A 21878-nucleotide genomic window follows, 5' to 3' on the forward strand; every position below is an offset into this window, starting at 1 on the left:
CTTTTTAGAACCAGGTATCTTGCATAATATTACAAAAAGTAAACTAAATCAAGAAGCACCAAAGAATTTTTTTTTAAACCCTATACAAAGTTACCAGAAAGAACTACTATGTTTAGGGTACATACAGAAGGTTATCTAATTTTAAAAACAGTTTTGAGATAACTAAAAGCCAAGAAATTCAGACAGACAATCTTACAGATCCAATTTCAGAGAAATGAAACTGAAGCCTACCCCAGAAACTGATCCATCTTCAGAGAAGGATTTCTGGTATAGGCTGGAAATTTTTTCAGCACGCATTAGATATTCTGCGGTCTTCTTCTTCACTGCTTCTCGACGAGTTGGACTTGACTCACCTAGACAGAGTAACAGAAAATGGTGAGGTTCTTTGTTTTCATTTTTTTTTAAGTGTTTCCAAACACTTGGAGAAAGACTGACTTGATTTTGCAGTCTTTGGATCCAGCCTTATTCATGGATTCTGATAGCCAAGCCTACAATAATATTCGATTCCATGTTCTTGGATTTGGGTATTCTGGCAAAGATACAGTTTAAGCCTCATTACATACGCAAGTAAATGAAAACTCTTACATTATTTTTGCCAATTTGGTGTCAGTTTCCATAGAAACAAAATTAAGAACCGGAGGCAGCAGTGAAATGGATTCTGTATCCATGGAAATCAGATTAGTGCATATACGGTAAAGGTTATAAATTACTACTTTAAAAAAACAGAAGAGGCAAAACTTGCTTATTTCCATCCTTCCAACCTATACTTCCATGAAAATGGGGTCAGAAATGCCACTAATAGCCTGGTGAAACCGAGAACTCACACAGATTTCAGCTGCTGGCTGACCCCTTCCTTTTTGGCTAAGAGGCCAATAAGTTTCAGATGGTCACCAGCCAGGATGACAAGATGAAACCACTCTGCCCGCAGGCAAGATACAACAGTAGCAGCCTGATGAGAATTCAAGCCCCCTCCCTGCAGCTGTGAGTCAGAGCGGGGCTTCTAAATAGGCATTGTGCCTGAATCTTACAAGCAGCTTCATCATCTTTCATCTCAACCACTGGTTAATAAGGTTCTGGAAATTTTTTCCAAACTGTCAGTGTTGTCTTCCATTTAGGAAAGAATAAACTGAATGTTTCTTGTTTAAACAAACGTAAGCTATTGATAAGAGCACTGGTATATATTGTCTGTAAACATAGGCGGGTATAACAGGCCAGGGGAGGCTAAACCTCCCCTAAGCCAAGCTCTAGCAGCCCCACCCATACTCCACCCTCTCCCACAAGGCAGCAGGAGCTCAGCTCCAGACGGAGGTCAGAGGCCTGGCATTGGGGCCAATTCTGAGGCTGGTGGGGGATCTGGGGCAGTTCAGCGGGGGCACCTCTGGCTGCAGGAGGGGGTGCTTGGGGCTCGGGCAGAAGGGATGGGGCCTCATGACTAGCCGCCCCAAAGGGGGGGCTCATGTGCCGCCCATGTGTGTAAAAATGCAAACAATATACTTTTTAAATTCTCAAAACTTGCTTCCAGTCCTGTTGCTTCTGTCTGCAGAAGGAAACTTAATCTTGTACAGATGTCTGCAACTTCCTTAGAGACAGTCATCAACCCCTTTGACATCCATCAAGAGCTGGTTTCTCAGGAACAGCTAATTTGTTTATATTATTAATATTTGGCTTCTCTTCAGCCAGCAGTTTCAGTTCACCAGAAGATTTTAAGACTAGTATGAAAGTCAAGCTACTGCTGTAATTATTGATTATGTGTTTTTAGTCTGAATGTTTATCACTGTTTACCTATTTTTCTCCCCAATGCCTCAGTTATTTTAGAGTAACTAACACACAAGACAGCATGTCCCTTTGAGTTTTCGTTGTTCTCTCCTATTTTCATTCAACATTAATTTTACTTTGTCACTCAGGATAGGAAAGAGTGTAGTAATATTTATTTTTCAAAATACTAAATTTATGAGTTATTCACTCATTAAAAACTTAACCATACCAGTAAGGACTGTATTTGCAAAAAGGGTTCTATTCGAAGGGTTGTCACATCTCTCTCGTGGCTGACAGGAAATCTGATCTCAATACTTACCAATTCAGGCTTTAAATGCTTAAACACAAGGTCTGTCTTTGAGCCAGAATAGGAGAATCAAATACGTTTGTGGAGCTGGGTTTATTTTATTTTATTTTTTAAATTTACATTAGTTTGATCTCTAATTTTTAAAAAGCCAAGAAAGGTTATGAAAAAATACCAGCTGCCTATCAGTCCAATCACTTCTTAACATACCAAGATTTTCTGGCACATCTAATATATAGCACATGTGGACCATGTAAAGGAAAAATAGGCTACCAAATTCCAAGAAGATTTGAATAATAAAATGTTTTAAAAACTGTGACAAAACACTTAGATTGTGATGACGAACAATCCAGAAAACTAAACGCAGACTCTAGCATTTATCCCAGGTTTTCATTTCTTGTAGCTCCTCACTTAAATAAGATATTACAATAAGATGATAGACAGACAAACTTCTATGTTCAAGATCTTTCGCAACAGTGGTGCATACTTCACACGTCAGAGAAATGCAGAGAGGTTGTATTTGTATGTTTTATAGGAATGAACTATTGATCAAACTAGCCAAACTTTTTCAAAAATTAGGAGGGAAAAGTAATTTTTTCTAATACAAGCTTTTTATTTTAAAGTGTTTATTGGGAACATTTTATTCATATTTCCAACAGAGATCATGTGGTCACTCTTCAATATGGAGCCCTGAATCATTGATATGAGCATCTTTTATTAAGATTTACACCTTAGAAAGATTTTTTTTTTAAATAGTAACAAACAGGAATTGTTAAACCCCTTGACAACTGATCATACAAGCTCACTCTACAGGCCATTAGCCTTGGATCCCACTGAGGGTTACCAAAAGAAACTACACCATCCGCTCAAGAAACTCCCTGAAAAAGCACAGGAACAAATCTGCACAGACACACCCCTAGAACCACGACCAGGGGTATTCTATCTGCTACCCAAGATCCAAAAACATGGAAATCCTGGATGCCCCACCATCTCAGGCATTGGCACCCTGACAGCAGGATTGTCTGGCTATGTAGACTCTCTCCTCGGGCCTTACGCTACCAGCACTCCTAGCTATCTTTGAGACACCACTGACTTCCTGAGGAAACTATAGTCCATTGGTGATCTTCCAGAAAACACCATCCTGGCCACTATGGATGTAGAAGCCCTCTACACCAACATTCCACACAAAGATGGACTACGAGCCGTCAGCAACAGTATCCCCGATAATGTCACGGCAAACCTGGTGGCTGAACTTTGTGACTTTGTCCTCACTCACAACTATTTCACATTTGGGGACAATATATACCTTCAAGTCAGCGGCACTGCTATGGGTACCCGCATGGCCTCACAGTATGCCAACATTTTTATGACTGACTTAGAACAACTCTTCCTTAGCTCTAATCCCCTAACTCCCCTAATCTACTTGCGCTACATTGATGACATCTTCATCATCTGGACCCATGGAAAAGAAGCCCTTGAGGAATTCCACCATGATTTCAACAATTTCCATCCCACCACCAACCTCAGCCTGGTCCAGTCCACACAAGAGATCCACTTTCTGGACACTACAGTGCTAATAAGCAATAGCCACAGAAACACCACCCTATATCAGAAACCTACTGACCGCTATTCCTACCTACATGCCTCCAGCTATTCCTACCTACACGCCTCCAGCTTTCATCCACACCACACCACACGATCCATTGTCTACAGCCAAGCTCTACGACACAACCGCATTTGCTCCAACCCCTCAGGCAGAGACAAACACCGACAAGATCTCTATCAAGCATTCTTACAACTACAATACCCACCTGCTGAAGTGAAGAAACAGATTGACAGAGCCAGAAGAATACCCAGAAGTCAATTACTCCAGGACAAGCCCAACAAAGAAAGTAACAGAACACCATTAGCTGTCACCTTCAGCCCGCAACTAAAACCTCTCCCGGGCATCATCAAGGATCTACCACCTATCCTGAAGGAGGATCCCTCACTCTCACAGGACTTGGGAGACAGGCCAGTCCTTGCTTACAGACAGCCCCCCAACCTGAAGCAAATACTCACCAGCAAGCACACACCACACAACAGAAACACTAACCCAGGAACCTATCCTTGCAACAAAGCCCGTTGCTAATTCTGTCCACATATCTATTCAAAGGACACCATCATAGGACCTAATCACATCAGCCACACCATAAGAGGCTCATTTCACCTGCACATCTACCAATGTGATATATGCCACCATGTGCCAATAATGCCCCTCTGCCATGTACATTGGCCAAACCGGACAATCTCTATGCAAAAGAATAAATGGACACAAATCGGACATCAAGAATTATAACATTCAAAAACCAGTCAGAGAACACTTCAACCTCCCTGGTCACCCAATTTCAGACCTAAAAATGACAATTCTCCAACAAAAAATCTTCAAAAACAGATTCCAATGAGAAACTGCAGAATTGGAATTAATTTGCAAACTGGACACCATTAAATTAGGCTTGAATAAAGACTGGGAGTGGATGGGTCATTACACAAAGTAAAAACTATTTCCCCATGCTTATTATTTCCCCTACTGTTACTCACACCTTCTTGTCAACTGTTTGAAATGGGCCCCCCTGATTATCACTACAAAAGTTTTTTTTTTCCTCCTGCTGATAATAGCCCACCTTAATTGATTGGTCTCGTTACAGTTGGTATGGCAACACCCATTGTTTCATGTTCTCTGTGTATAAGTATATATCTTCCTACTGTATTTTCCACTGCATGCATCCGATGAAGCCCACGAAACCTTATGCCCAAATAAATTTGTTAGTCTCTAAGGTGCCACAAGGACTCCTCGTTTTGTTTTTTGTTTTTTTTAAAAGATTTGCATTTCATCTGATCAGTATCAAAGCTCTCCCCACATCCCACCCCATTCACTGGGATGAAATCAGCCATGTCATTTTAAATGTTTACAAACTGTGCTGCTGAAGCAAGATATAAAAGTGTGGTAATGATGATGACAGAGACCTTTGAATAAAAACCCTTCGAGATTCCTCCTCTTTTTCGCTCTCTCTCTTTGCATTTGCTACAGAGCAGCTGTGCCTCACACAGATTCACATGAATGAAAATATTAAGGCGAGAAACCACTCACTTAGTTTATTTTCCATATGACTCTCCTGTAATTATTTTGTAAACTCTTCACACAACAATATATAAAAACATCTGCAAAAACAGGTAATTAATGTGTCAAGCCAAACTAATGCATTTTTATGGTGTCCATGCTTCGTCAACTGTAATTAGAACTCTTTTTAAGCAAATGATGATGTGTTTGTTGCAATGTGCAAGTGGTTATTTTAGATGCTCTGTTTACTGTTACCGCAAACAGAATATAAAAACTCTACAGCTACTTCGCTGCGCATAAGCCTCCATCTAAACAAGCAGAAGCAGTCTGCTCCCTCATTTCCCAACAGCTTTGTATATTCCCAAGTAATAAAATACATTTCTTAAAATCAAACTTGGTGTTAGATCAGCTGGCCAGGACACCTCTGACCCATTAGCGGTACTCTATAAATACAGGATAATAAGCCAGCAGCTAGCTATTTAGATTTTTAAGAATTATTTAACTCAGACACTCACAAAAAAAGAAATTCTCAACAATATTCAAATAATCTGGAGGGTCTGACATAGACAAAGAGCATGAATATTGGATACCATGCCCCTCCTTAGTCACCCTGTGGTCAACTGATGAAAAATGACATATATAGGCGCAAAAAGCGTTTTCACAGAATAATTACAAGAGGTAGCACATGGGATGCTAGGAATATTATGAAGAATATCTGGGTTCTAACATGCAGTGAATATATCTTTCAATTGTCAATCTGCTGGATGTTGATGTGCTGGCTACTCAAACCCCAGCTGGTTACTTGTTTAGTCAGAAGATCCTCTTAGATATAAAAAGGAATTATGTTGAGGTGTTGGCAATGAGCTATTGAAAGTGACTTTATAAAATAAACTTGTATTTAAAGTTTACAGATCAGAAAAGGCCTATAGGTAAACATGTACCTTGATCAAAAAGTCCTTTTGGTAACCTCAAATTGTGCTTCAAATACTTGCAAGAAGTGCCCTGCAACTTGCGTCATTAGACATTTGAGTGACATGCTGCATTTCCCCAAGGATACTGGACAGCCTGGACTAAGATGGAAGATTCAGATTGCCCAGGTAGATAAGTAAGTAGCAGGTACTAACAGAAAGAGGAAGAAAAAAGAAATCACTGAAAAGGTCTGCAAGACGTTTAAAGTTAGATGTATACAGCATCATAGGGTCAACAAATGGCTTATCCCCCATATAGAGAGATGCAACCAACAAGCTTTGAAAAAGGCACAGTAATCAAAAGGAGGGTGCCAGCAAACAACAAGTATAACATAAGGTCAGAAATGCGCTCGCTCTCTCGCTCTCTCTCTCTCTCATTTCCTTCTCTCACCAACTGTCTAACAACCTCCAAGCCTCCACCTGTCTCATAAGTAATATATTATAAATCAGTTCTTTCTGACGCAAGCACCTCATGCCTTCGTACATGCAGGAGTTTGGTTGTACCTTCATTTACCTCACAAGAAGAAAAACACCTTTAGGGCTTCTTCTCTGCTGTTCGGTATACTTAATGCTTTATATCTTCAAGGGACTGCAGACATGTTAACTATTGTAATTAATACAGCAGAGATGAAGTATTATTTTGATGTGAAAAAGAAAGGTTAAGCAACTTGCCTAAGGACACAGTAAATTAGCGGCAGACTCAGGATTAGAAATCAGAAGTTTCTAATTCCCGATCCTATACTTAGTCCAACAGACCCACACTGTTTCTCTCTTGGCAAGTGGGAAGACAAGGCCATCTCCTCTCCCTCCATTCCCCCCTCTTTTTTAAAAAAAAAAAAAAAAAACATGCTAGACTAGAGTGCCATGTTTGGCTGCTAAAGAGCAAAAGGGAGAAAAAGTAAAAACTTGTTCTGAAGATTAAAATACAAGCTTCCAAATGAACATCCATTTCAAAAGCTGCTCATCTCTCCCACTCAGATCCACTATCATACTTAAAATACACTGGGAACTTTTAGATCTTGAAGTGCTTTACAAAGGTGGGTAAACCCCATTAGCCTCATTTAACAGATTGGAGTAATTCAGCTACACAGCTGTTCAGACACTTGCCCAAAATCACACAGCCAATCATTGGCAGACGCAGGATTAACACTCTGGTCTACCGACTGGCCCATGCTTCCATCAGAGATACGCCTGCCTACTTCTTGGCCACAATTACGGTCACCTTTGATTCCCATCCCTGGAAAAAAGGGCAGGTAGATTAAGGGTCACATCTTAAAAAAAACACGGCCCTTCATGAGAATCACTAAGTGCATCCAGGAATGGGGAAAAGAATCAGATTCAAAGAGAAGATACCAGCTAGGTGAGAAATTGCTGTTGCCTAATTATGCACCTGAATCTCCTGCACAGATGCAATGCCAATTGAAGGACACTAGAAATAGTATATTTCCTTATCACTTAAATAATAAATAATATCACTTATCAAATAACTTTGATGCAACATATATGATGGAATATATCCAGTTATCCTGGATTTGGAAAACCTGTTGACTGGACAGAAGCACTACAAAAGCAGGAAAAATACATAATATACATCTTCAGAGACTCCAATAATTCCTCTAGCACAACCAAAATTGACATCAGGATATTTTTATGGTACAAACTAAGCAGGAAAAAACCTCAAAACACACACACACACACACACACGTCCCCTTTATACATCATAAAACACAAATATGTTTGTTTTGTTTTGTTTTTTTTTAAAAAAAACCTTTGCAGGTCACCATTAACTTTGTTTTTTTATACACGTTAACAGTGAAGAAACTTGCCATGGGCTCAGAAACTAGAACCCCTTGTTTCCAGTAATTCAAGAGATAATATCCATCCAGATATAGACTTGAGCCCCCCTGCACATTTTTTAAGAATGAAGACTGCGGTCTCTATTAATGTGACCACTGAACAAACCTACACTTTTCTCAACCAGTTGGTGAGCCAGGGGAGGCTACCCCACCTAAGTAGGTTTATATATATATATATAAATAAAATACGACATAAATCTTTATCGTTCAGACCAAACCTCCAGTTTAAAAATAAGTCAGTCAACGTTCCAGAATGAGCTTGGTCCATCTCTTGCAAGATGAGACAATCGCGTTGGAGCATCCCATTTCAGGAAGTGAGATTCGTGAGCTATTTATTCTTGTGAAGGAAAAACAGATGCACTCCAAATGGATCTGATTTACAATTAAAGATCAAACTAAACAATCACCTCTTCTACCAAGAATGTACAAGGAATGTTACGAAAAAAGAATAACCTTGCAAGCTCCTTGAGAGACGCTCCTATGTGCATCACTGAAACCAAACAGAACCACTTCTGTTCACCTCAGAGACCAGCACAGCCATCAAAGTTAGATTTTTACATTATTGCCAGGGCCCTAGCCTAGAGAAAAGAAGGGCCTGGTTTTTTTCCCCCAGAGTGATTCATGGCAATTGATTGAGTTTCAAGTTAGAACATTCCACTGCTGTAATTTTTAGAAGGCATACTTTGTAGGTACCACAAAAGATGTGGGAGAGTAATACACAGACGCCTCATACCACGCAGGAAAATCATTTGATTGCACTGAGCTTTTGGAAATAGTAGCCCAAGTGAGATTTGGAGGAGGGGAGACATTCCATGTCTCCACCTTCCAGTCTTCACAGTGCTGCCGGGGCCCAAGATTTATCAGATAAATATCAGATCACTTTCATTTTTGCTAGAAAATCATCTAATCAGATGATGTCCTCTCTCTCCCCTGTCCTCAACTATCTGCAGTAAACCTCAGCACACGACAAGGACATTTCCACAGAAGGAATAAGACCAACAAGCTACCATTATCTCTCTACTGATATGTTATTGCTTCTAGGTATCTCATACCCTTCTGTTTTCTCTCTCATGACTACTCAAATATTTTAGACCATATCAGGATTTAAGAACCAACCAGAAGAGGTTGGAAGTTTCTTCTCTTAAAGAATCATACCAGGAATTTGATGGAGGATCTGTCTATGCAATTCCTCCCAAACTCCAATTATTGGGCCATTGACTGAAACAGTAAAACTTTTTTCAGATGCTAAAAGCTTGAATAAGTCACTCATAATCACCCAATGTAACAGTTAAATACTCTTCGTTATATAAACAAGTTTCTCTATGTCCTTCACCGCCACCCCATATATATTCCCCCAGCTTGATTATTGGATTTTTCAAAGAATGCCTCTGTTTTCCCACAGAGTAATAAAATGCAAGGGGGGAAGCCTTAAAAGACTTATCCTTCCCACAGTGAAAGGAGGTTTAGCAACACCTTCCTCATTAGTGGGTAACCCAGCTGTTATTTTTGCTTATCTGGTTTGAGGACCTCTGTTTTTATTAGTGCAAACACTTCTTACCTCATATGAATGAGACTGCTATCTCCTTATTAACCAAACAAACTCGTGCACACCGTAAGTGAACATGCAATTTGTAAATCTTGACACTGTGGCCACTATTCTGTAGCCCTGAAATTTCAAGCACACTTCTGGGAAATTTGTTTCAGGAATGGGAGGAGGAGCTGAGTCACGAACAAGTCCCCCTGAACGCCACAGCAAGCTAGAATGCTTTTTAATTTGACTGCATAATTAGTTGCTGGACATGTTGGCAGCTGTCAAGGAGGCAGCTAGTAATTTCAGCACCTGGAAGCAGCTTGGGATGGAGGATGAGCACATACGCTGGCAGTTTGTTAATGATCAGCATTGAAACAGTTAATGTTGACATTTTGCCTTCTTCGGGTTTCAGAGTAACTAACTGATTGAGATAATAGTGCAGTTCACTTTTTTGAGTTATTTTTTCTCGCTATCTGCAGACTTCATCGGTTATCTACACAACCGTGAAGAATAGCATATTTTTAAGTGAAGCCTTAAAGTCTGAAGCACAAATCTGTGGCATCAAGTGGACTCCCTGGAACACAGAACCCTCATAACTTTCCAGGACAAACATTTGGGTTCTTTTAAGGACTCTGAGTACACCACATTTAATGCATGTTTACCTAGGTATTTAGAACCCATATACCTTGAATGAAGGTACCAACTCCAACTCAGACAGTGAAACAAAATTTAACCCACCAATGGGTTATCACAAATCTGAACAGAGTATCTGGAAAAATATGTAGAAATAAGTGCAAAGGTTAAGGCTACCTAGGAAAGTGTTCTGCATATGGAGTGCTCAAGTGACTAACAGGCAGGTATCAGTTAAGAACCACAAATTTCACAGTACATACAAGACATAGCTTTTCAAAAGTTTTATTCATAGGAGTATCTCACTTCAGATAAAAATGTTTCTTGCATTCATAACTGTGTTAAACAGGACAGAAGCTGGTAATCTGTAGTATGTGTGTAAATGTCCAAAGAAACCTGTGATCTGGTCATGTGAGGCAAACCTAGCTAGCATCTGCATTCACACTGAGCTCTGGCTCTATTTCCCATTGAGCAGTTAACAACAAAAAATAATCAGTCAAACTACATGGATTCTACAATGGAAGAAACATCCCTGGATACTCTTCTGTTAAAAAAATAAAATCTGGAACCTACATCAGCACAAAAACAGAAGGAGAAGCAGCAGCCTCCTAGCATTGATAAGAAAACAAAATGGTGCCAGCAGCAGCATGTCCTCCAACACTAGCAACACAGAAACAGGAGACAGCTTTGGCAGCCAAAATAGTGGACGTAGTTACACAGAACCTTACCAGAGAAATGAAAAACGAAATGTTTCCAAGCCTCTCTTCAGTCTATTCTCGGGGGGCGTTCTACTAAACAGAGAAATATGACTGAAAGTCAGTGAATGTGACACCAAACTTGTTACAGGTCAGAGGAAATCCAACAGGAGTTTGAAGACACACTCCTGACTCCAAGAAAGAAGCTACAACAGCCTGAAGAATGAGGAATTGCAGGAGGGGGGGGGGGGAGGAAGGAGAGAGATTCATATTACAGTACTCCCAGAAGGTAGTGAACTGCCTAATCCTACTTCTCTCTGTTTTCTTTTTATTTGAAGACTAGCTTCCCACTTACTTGAAGTTTCAACAAAAATTGCAAACCCAAAATTGAAAGAGTAGACCGTACACTCCTCCTAAAAGGCTACAACTCATGCTGGCCCAGCCCCACAGCTGTGAAGACAAGCTGTTTTAAGCCGCTATGGGGAAAGAAAAAAAAAAAGGAACTACTCCTCTACACAATGGCATGAGCATGTTTCTTCCAAGATGTCTCTGTAGGATTTCACACTACGCAGACTTTAAGCCAGTAAGGAACATCATCAGGCAATATGGTTACAGATGCAGCCCCATCTATCCAGCTTCTTTAAAAATCTTCACCAGGAACGAACATAAAACCCTCACAAGAATCCTTAGATTCTGAGAACTGTTTACACCTTCAACACAGAGATAAGCTCTTCGCTATATTAAAATCAGGTATTCTAGTATTTGTATATTCTGCTGCTTACCAGAAAGTACTATAGGTGGGGATGGGCCTGGATAATTGAGACTAAAAATCACCAGATTTAAATCTGTATTTTGCATTGGTTTACATAAATTGAGGAGCAGGGATTAATTTTTTATGCAAAACTGTGTAGGAAGCCCACTTCAGTAGCTAGGAGGTGGAAATAAACTATTCAGTTGGTTGCTTTTAGGACACCAAAGTTTATACTTTTTATTAAAAAAAAAAAAATACATTGCTTGTTTCTGTATTCAACAAGGTCACGTAGCACCAGACCGGACCTCAAACCCATACCCAATTTTCCTTCACCAGTAAAGGCTTACCTCAATGACACCACTCAATGAGGCATTAAACTCTACAGGCAAAACCTCCGGTTACTACACCTTAAGATACCAGACATACTAGACTAGATCTATTTCTTCTATCTATATTATATTCTGAAAGTTGTGTGGCATCCCTAACAGATCCAAGAATAATCTCCAATCATGCTGCCCTGTTCCTCTGAATAGATGATTTAAACCCTAATCTTCCCCCATCAAAAGCGGAGGTAACATTTTAAACTGGAAAGTTAGTTCGTTTCCAAAATGGCTAGAAATATCATCTAGAGGTCTAAAAATATTACGCACCTAAGGCAACCCTATTTCATTTTTTGTGGGAATGCCTCATTATATATAAATTTCTGGGTCGAAGTTCAAAATGACATTCAAATCGTATTTGTACCTTTCATTCCAGCTCTGTTTGTTGGATATCAGCAAAACTAATGTAAGTGGGTATACAACTGATATTATCAAAATTAGGGCTGTTGATTAATCGCCGTTAACTCATGCGATTAACTCAAAAAAATTAATCATGATTAAAAAATGAATCGCGATTAATCGCAGTTTTAATTGCACTGTTAAACAATAGAATACCAATTGAAATTCATTAAATATTTTGGATGTTTTTCTACATTTTCAAATATATTGATTTCAATTACAATACAGAATACAAAAAGTGTAGTGTACAGTGCTCACTTTATATTACTTTTATTACAAATATTTGCACTGTAAAAATGATAAAAGAAATAGTATTTTTTAATTCACCTCATACAAGTACCATAGTGCAAATCTCTTATTCGTGAAAGCGCAATTTACAAATGTAGATTTTTTTTTGTTACATAACTGCACTCAAAAACAAAACAATCTAAAACTTTAGAGCCTACAAGACCACCCAGTCCTACTTCATGTTCAACCAATTGCTCAGACAAACAAGTTTGTTTACATTTACAGGAGATACTGCTGCCTGCTTCTTATTTACAATGTCACCTGAAAGCGAGAACAGACATTTCCATGGCACTTTTGTAGCCTGCATTGCAAGGTATTTATGTGCCAGATATGCTAAACATTCGTATGCCCCTTCATGCTTTGGCCACCATTCAAGAGGACATGCTTCTATGCTGATGGCACTTGTTAAAAAAATAATGTGTAAATTAAATTTGTGACTGAACTCCTTGTATGTCTCCTGCTCTGTGTTTTACCTGCATTCATATATTTCATGTTATAGCAGTCTCAGATGATGACTCAGCACATGTTGTTTGTTTTCAGAACATATTCACTGCAGACTTTACAAAACGCAAAGAAGGTACCAATGTAAGATGTCTAAAAATACCTACAGCACTCAACCCAAGATTTAAGAATCTGAAGTGCCTTCCTAAATCTGAGAGGGATGAGGTGTGGAGCATGCTTTCAGAAGTCTTAAAAGAGCAGCACTCCGATACAGAAAATATAGAACCCGAACCAACAAAAAAGAAAATCAACCTTCTGCTGTTGACATCTGACTCAGTTGGTCTGCACTGCTTTGGATCATTAGTGAGCAAAACTCATCATCAGCATGGAAACATGTCCTCTAGAATGGTGGTTGAAACATGAAGGGACATATGAATCTTTAGCACATGTGGCATGTAAATATCTCGCAACGCCGACTTCAACAGTACCATGCAAATGCCCATTCTCACTTTCAGGTGACATTGTAAACAAGAAGCGGGCAGCATTATCTTCTGCAAATGTAAACAAACTTGTTTCTCTGAGCAATTGGTTGAACAAGAAGTAGGACTGAGTGGACTTGTATGCTCTAAAGTTTTACATTGTTTTGTTTTTGAATGCAGTTATTTTTTGTACATAACTACATTTGTAAGTCCAGCTTTCATGATAAAGAGATTGCACTACAGTGAATTGAAAAAATAAGTGAATTGAAAAATACTATTTCTTTTATTTTTTACAGTGCAAATATTTATATTAAAATATACTGTAAAAAATAAATTGTACACTTTGTATTTAATTCTACACAAGAGCACTGTACACTGTGTATTCTGTGCTGTAACTGAAATCAGTATATTTGAAAATGTGAAAAACATCCAAAAATATTTATATAAATGGTATTCTATTATGATTTAACAGTCCGATTATTTTTTAATCGCTTGACAGCCCTAATCAAAATGTTTTCCCTGACACCAGAAGCTTATCCATAGTTTGTGGATAGCCAATGAAAACTAGTGTCCAAGACCTGGCAGATAGAACTAATTAATTATCTTAAGATCTATTTATGATCTACAAGGACACCACACAAATTGTATGCATCATGGTTTATTTAATCAGATGCTCAGCCTTGAAGACTACACTGTACAAATGCTCACTCCACACAACCAAGACTGTTCATCATTCAGATATATACACATGCAAGTGAAGAATGTACAGTCCCAAAGTGGAACAAGCATTCCAGATCTACCATAGATTAGGTATATAATCTTCCTCCAGATTTTCATGTATAACTTGGAGACCTGTAAAAAAGGGTTAGCTATTAGTCCTTACTTTTTCAACCTAATAGGACAGATTCTGTCACCCTTACTCATGTATCTGGTTCCCCTATATCTCTGTATCTTTCTTGCCTCACCATCTTAGGCACTGTCGGCTTTTTTAGGTTAAAATAAGTAATCATGTTTAACTATCTGCTCCCGATACATCTCAATTTGTCGACGCCCAACTGGGGGTATAATTTGGGATGGTCACACAATAAGGAAAGAACTGAAGAGATGGGATTAATTTCTCTAGTACAAATAGCATTTTCTGTTACCTCAGCCTCCCAGTTAGTTTCTTACTAATGTAAATTATGTCCAGCAAGAAGAATGAAGGGACACCAGCTTCATAGTTAACTCTGGGACTAAAATGACCAAAGTCCGCAAAATGAGGGACAGCTGGGAAGCACGAGGCTTGCTGTTGCTGATTTTTTTTTTCTTCATGTAATTCATCATCAACAGGACTGAAGCAACACAGACTGTTCACCATGCTAACAAAATAAAGAAATAGCCATATCTGTCAGCCAAACTAGTTCTGAAGCCGCACCAGTGGGATTCCACTTCAGGAGAGGGGGAGAGGGATGCAAACAGCCATTGCTGCCCACTGTACGCCATGGAACCGTGCTGCAATAAGTACTCTATCCATTTCAGTCTGGAGGTGTACTTAGAGTACAGGAGATACTACTGCAGCCCATGGGCTCTGGTGCCATTTCGAGCCTGGGCACAGGTTATAGAATTTCATCTCTTTATGCACATGGGCTGTGCATGAACAAAATTTGGCCTAAGATGTTTATTGTATTGATGCCCAGAGCAAAAATAGTACAGCTAGTTCTCAGAATTTAACACTGTCATACAACCCCCTTTATTCCCTGAAAGGCACCCCGATCAGTTTTCTTGCCAGGACAGTAAACTGAACACTAAAGATTTCATGCTAAAATGTCACAGAAGAGTAACAGGGGAAGATACAAGTGTGTTGCTAACAATGCAGTTAACAGAACCCTGCTTTCCACTGTATACACAAAGGAAACTGAAAACCAAGTCAACATCCTTATCTCCTTGGCTTCAGCACATGCAGAATTTTTCACCTCTGGGATTAGCGCCATAAAGTCAAAGGGCTGAAGAGTCATCAGGTATGTCAGATTTTCCATTTACAGAGACTGCCTTTACGGAAGAGCAGACAAATTATAGCTATTTATCATCGGCTAAGGAATTGCAAGTCTGCAAGATTAAAGTAATACATGTAATAACTTCAAGAATATTTACAGTTAGGAACATGGGCAATACCATTGGGACAGGTCAGAAGCACGAGTGAGTATACCTTATACCAAATCAATAGGAGCGCTTAACAACAGGATAAAAAGAAACTTAAATTCCAGGTCTGTGATGCCAAGTTACTAAACTACAATATGAAAAGCAGTCAGAGGGAACTTCCAAACAGAAGGGATTGACTGTTTGCTACATAGATTGCATTTTGTGATTCTGCTTCTTAAGCATCAATTTCTATTTTCTTGGTGCCACCAAGTGGCAGCATTCTGAATTGTCACTTTATATGGAAAGGACACCTTCAATCTAATAGTGTCAAATCTGAGACGACAGGCCACACACACTATGTAGTGATGGCATGTGGGGAAAAAGGGAAAAAAAAAAAACCCACCCTAAGATCGGATAACTGTTTTGGCTGGCCTGGAAAGAGACACAAAATGAAGATATTCTATAAGTAAACCACGAACTATTGACACCCAAGACATTTACAAAGGATTTTAACATGCATATCACTAATACATGCATGTTTTTGACCACGTGACATATATGTTGGAAAAGATAATAAGCATGTTTTATGAGTCAGAGTTAAGATTATTATTGCAATGTAGAGTGAATATTCACTTGTCAATATTAACAGTAACAGCATATTTTAAATGAAGATATACTGACATAAGTATCTCCAGGGCTAGTTAAGAATATGATGAATTCAAACCCTTCAGAGAGATTAGAGAGTTACAGCACAGTCGTTTAATCTGTGGGTTGGGGGCCACCTGTGTCCCTCAAAGGAGACTGTAATAAGAAAATATGTATTTTATTAGGAATGGAAAAGATGTTCTCTGAACCACACCCTGGAATTTTGAAACTGAAATATTTGAATTAGCTGTGTCACTGTGGCAAAGAGGCTGGGGACTTCTCTGCCAGGCTGTGAGAGCCCCAGAAAGAACTGGATACAAGTTCAGCTGGCTCTACCTGAGCCTAGGGGGAGTGTCTAGCAAAGGATGACTTCTCTCTTTCATCCCACCCTCACAGAGGAGATGACAAGCTCAGAACCAGCAACCAGTTACAGCTCCCAGGTTCTCTGCCCCAGCCTAGTTTAGAGCAATTTAGGGGCTGCTCTAACCTGAATTAGCTGGCTATGGTCTCCAAGGAATTACATACCAGCTGGAGATGGACAGAATGATACACACTCCAATCACTTTCCGTCCCTGATCCCCAATCCCTGGCACAGAGAGCCTGTCATATGGGAAGAGTAAAGTGTAGGTAACAGCTATGCTAATTCTGCACCCACACAGAAATCCCCCATGTTGGGGGGGTATCCCCAGCATGGAGTTGCAGCTGGTTACTACTCCCTTTGTGCTGCCCAAGTGGTAGAAAGGAAGCAAAAAAAGGGCAGAAAATCTGCCGAAAACCATTAGGATGATAAGAATGACCATACTGAGTCAGACCAATGGTCATCTAGTCCAACGGCCTGACTTCCAACAGTGTTTAGTGCCCAGTGCTTTAGAGGGAATCAACAGAATAATGGAATTACCAGGTGATCCATCCCCCCCATCATCCAGCCCCAGTTTCTAGCAATCAGAGCTTTAGGGACACCTGAAGCATGGAGTTGCATCCCTGACCATTCTCGCTAATAGCCATTGATGAACCTATCCTCGATGAACTTACCTAATTCTTTTTGAATCTTGTTATACTTTTGGCCTTCACAGCATCCCCTGGCAACCAGTCCCACAGGTTGACAGTGTGCTGTGTGAAGAAGAACTTCCTTATGTTTGTATTAAACCTGCTGCCTGTTAATTTCATTGAGTGACCCCTGATTCTTGTGTTATGTAAAGGGGTAAATAATGCTTCCTTATTCACTTTCACCACGCTTTCTGGGACCCTTTGACTTTTTTGAAATAATGTTTGGCCATCAGGCTGAAAATCCTGGATATCAATGGATTAGAGAATAAGATTGGGAATTAGGACTGTTGCTAGGTAGCTGTACAAAGAGATAGGAAATATGAGAGAGAGTAGGAGAAAGCAAGAAATCTCAAGTTCTTAGAGAAAACTCTAGCGATTGCAGCAAACTAAGAATTTAAAGGTAGATTTGTCAGAAAGGCCTTTTTATGCTGAAGCTGCAAATGCCTGTTTGAAAGGCCCTTGCATTGTGGTTAAAAAGCAGAAGTGGTTATGACAAAATGGAATGTCCTTCAGAAAAGCAATAGTGAAAGGCACATCATCCTAAACGAAAGTGTATTAATAAAGAATGAACAGCAGGGTTGCTACCAACAGATGGATTCCCAACACATTCAACGTCCGGAATGAAAAGCATGTTGATAATATGGATAAGTAGGGATAAGATGCCATTGAAAAGCTATGATGTGCCGTCATCCTAATGACATGACTCCCAGAGAGAAGGAAAGAGGTAGATTTATAAACAGTGAGTTGGCTCATCTCTAGCAGAGGATAAGCACATACTCTTGTCCATCACCTACATTTTCCATCACCTACAATACTATTCCTAGTATTTTCTTGCGGCCAGTGTAAAAAGCAGCACAATATGCAACATCCATTCACAGAACCATACAGGGGCCCCTCCAGCGGATCGATGCTGTGTGTCCTTATGAAATACAATAAAAATCTGAAAGCCAGTCTGTCTGGAACTACTGGAGTTAATTTCTGAATCCACCCAGTCGATCTGTGGTTAGGGCTCTGCACTGTCAAATGAGACCTGGACCTGGATTCCAGTCTTCTGTTCTCAGCAGGTTAGCGTGGGATGGGAGTACTGCACAGGCTCTGAATTCACTCCTGTACAAAGTCACATGCAACTGCTCTGCTACAATTCCTGCAGCCAGACCAGAAGTTAATACTAATATATTTTAATTTTCATTGGCTTGAAAGGCTGCTGTAATTTGGGGCTTTTAGGGATCAGAGATGGAAGAGAGAAAACCCTTCCTTGAGTGGCAAGCAGGATGTTCTGTTGTTTAACTTCAGCATTTCCAAACTGACATTTTACAGGGATGAGGTCATGTGTGAATACAATTCTGTTCTCCTCTAGCAATGAAAATAGCTCTATAATAAAGAATTTGGAAAACCATTTATATGTATCTGCGTCTTTCAGCTAGAGAAGGCAAAAGGGTCTAGTGGACTAGGAAGAAGGCTAGGAGGCAGAAACACTTCTGCTCCCTGATGTGTTTGGAAAGTTAACCTGAGTCTGTTTCCCCATGTGTCAAAAGGGGATAATTAACCCTCAATTAACCATGTAAGTTAAGTTATGTTACAACAGTTCTGCAAATTCTGAGTATTATAGATAATCATTCCCAATGGTACATAAAGAATAATTCATGTGTAATAAAAGGAATATTTACAGGAGTATACTAGACAGAGAAGACAAACTGCAACTCAGCATTTAGATTGTGGTTGTGCTTCAGGTTTGAAAAGAGAACAGGTATTTGACACTCAGCATTTCTGTTCGAAAACAGTCTCAGATAAGAAAACACATTTCAGTTCTCAGCTACACATATCATTTGCCATTTAACAGAACCTCTTTAGCACTTACTAAATTGTTGTTATTAATAGAAGACTAACATATCAAAGAAGTCATCCAATGCAGTGGGAAGATCCATACCTTGAACACCTTCCAGGAGCAGATCGACCCCTCTCCGATAAAAGCTAAAGGCAGCTTCATAATCTTCTTCTTCCTCCTTCTTCAAGGCCAGCTTTATCAGCTCCCCCGCTTTCTCCAAGTAATCATGTTTTCCAAGCTTGTGTCTTAAGCTCCCAGTAAACAGACTACGGCTCTCGCTCTCCCTCTCGCCTTCAGGTTTGCTCCACTCACAATCATAAGCAACAGCACCTTGTCCTAAGGATTCTGAAGCAAGGCTGAGACCAAAAGCTCTACTGGGAGAATTTTGGTTGGATGCCATTCCATCATCTAATTCAGCAAGAGAGTCTACATCGACTGTCAAAGAGATGAGGTCACTATCACTGGAGAAACCTGGAAGTATGATCAAAAGTGTGTACAAAGAAATGAAAGCAGCTAGTATTAGTATTTCTACAAATACTCTGAGAAAATTTCTTTCTTGTTACCCACCATGTATACTCAAGTTAAGCCTCCATAACTTTTGTAGCATCTCTGGTGTAGGTCAGAAGGACTACTGATGATCTGATTTCCTCCTCTACCATAAGTGCCCTTTGGAATTCTCTATCACAAGACTTGCCATTCCCCTTCCATTTTGAATTTCAAACCTACAGACTCTTTACCTCACCTGTTTTTTTTATATATATCATCACAAGACTTCAAGGGTAAAACTAGCGTTATATACCAGCACTCTCTTGGGACCTCAAGATTTTTGAGTTCCTGTGGAAGAAGCCCAATTTTCCCCAAGTTGGCAAAAGGCTTCCAAAAGCAACTCTCAGCCCAAATTCCTCACTATAACAATGAGAATGCAAGGAGAATAAGCAACTAGCAGCCAATCTATACCTTCAGAGCCCACTCTCATTTGGGCTCCTGGAAATTACACAGCTAACCCTACTTGTGTAGAATATGCTACAAAATGAATTCAGGCTGCAACTGTTTACTGTTTAAAAAAAAACAAACACTTCACTTGTTGCTTTAAGTTAGTAAGACTAAGTGGCCCAAGTTGTTAAATTACCAATTAGATATTTGTGACCCATTGGTTTCAAATCAATTTTAATATATAGGTTATCATTTTTCTCTCTGTATATATTATCATGTATAAAAGGCACCAAGTTTCAACTCGAAAAATATTCTTTTTGGTATTTGACTATATGGCAGATATATAAACAAAGCTATTTCTAGATCTCACCTCCACATTCTGATTGGCTGGTAAGCATCACATCATCGAGTCCACTTAAATCCTTTTGAACTAAAAAGGACAGAGGGGAAAGGCATTAGATATATTTTTACATCACAGAATATAAGTTAATTTAATATCAAGCAAAGGGAAGAAGAGACTTATTGATGCAGTCTTGTGGCAGATAGAGAAGTGTATCCGAAGCAACTGCACTCAAACCTGCTTTCAGATGTATTCATTTTGGATTGCCAAAACAGCGACATCATCGTAACTGTGATTTTAATTCTTTCAATTCCTTGAGGCCTTAAAGGTTTAAAAAGATTAAACAGCAAAGGTGCCTATTTAGGGGAACTACATGAAGCCTCAGTACCGCATTAGTGTATCCAAATTCAACTGTGATGATGGCATTTAATCCCAATATAGACTATTCTGCTCCTCCACAATTCTTATGGAAATTTAAGATTTGAGGGACTTGCAAACATGCATACGCTTTAAGACAACGCACAAGCTTTCAATTTGGAAAACAATATTCCAGAATAACATCCTGCACCAGATGTCTGGAATAAGCCATGAACTTGGCACTGCCAGCTGGACCGCAAATGGGAGTTTGTTTTATCATCTTGCCACACATACCCATTGAAGCAATAAATGAATGGGCAAAAGAAAATTCTGAGATAAACCCTGAAGTCTGCTGTCTTGTGCATTATCATTGCAGGCAAGAGATTCTCCACACCACCAGGTAATGTTTCATGACTCAGGTGGTTCTCATAAACAAAAACAAACTCCTTTAGACTTTCTCCAAAGCTCTAGAGACAGAGTTTGGGGGGAAAACCCCACTCACCTTCTCATGAAGGATGATCAGAATTTTTGCCTAGAAAAGTGGTCTTTGGAGACACTAGTTCCTTTAAGGGGAGTGAGGGGGAAGAGGAGGCAGGAAGTAGAGCCACTCCCATTTGCTCTTTCAGGAAAAAGCCTGGGGGAAGGCAGAGAGAGTGCAGGGCACCATTGTTCTTTTGCAGAAGGCAAGGAGCGTGGTACAGACACCCCTTCCATTCTAAGGGCATGTCTTCACTAGCAACATTAGAGCTCTCCCAGCCCTGTAAACAGGACCACCCCCACGAGAGGAGTACCTACCAGCACTGGGCGCCTACACTGCCACTGTACAGCGCTGAAACTTGCAGCGCTCAGGGGTGTGTTTATTCACACCCCTGAGCGAGAAAGTTGCAGCGCTGTAAAGAGGAAGTGCAGACAAGGCATAAGAGAAGCTGGAGGAGGAACAGAGATTGCTGGGAAGCAGAGAGTCTCCTGCGGGTCCTAGAGCTCTGCAAAAGGGAGAGGGCCTGAACTCCTTACCAGGTGGGCAAGGGGAGAGCAG

At 39.9% G+C, this 21878-nt stretch overlaps 1 protein-coding gene across 2 annotated transcripts in view; it reads right to left on the reverse strand.

The window, feature by feature from the left end:
- The window catches only part of RPS6KC1 (ribosomal protein S6 kinase C1), a 109274-nt gene that overhangs the window by 55868 nt on the left and 31528 nt on the right, over nt 1-21878 (reverse strand). Inside the window, exons 6-8 of one of the 2 annotated variants that reach the window (XM_048843151.2) lie at nt 20516-20575; nt 19315-19683; nt 232-353 (exon numbers count right to left, since the gene is read on the reverse strand). In XM_048843151.2, the coding sequence (XP_048699108.2) occupies nt 232-353; nt 19315-19683; nt 20516-20575 (551 nt within the window). Of the gene's footprint in view, nt 1-231; nt 354-435; nt 554-19314; nt 19684-20515; nt 20576-21878 lie in introns of those variants that run through there. The other variant, XM_048843153.2, reaches the window with a different exon arrangement.

This window comes from Caretta caretta, chromosome 3 (assembly GCF_965140235.1).
Source record: "Caretta caretta isolate rCarCar2 chromosome 3, rCarCar1.hap1, whole genome shotgun sequence".
NCBI lineage: Eukaryota > Metazoa > Chordata > Testudines > Cheloniidae > Caretta > Caretta caretta.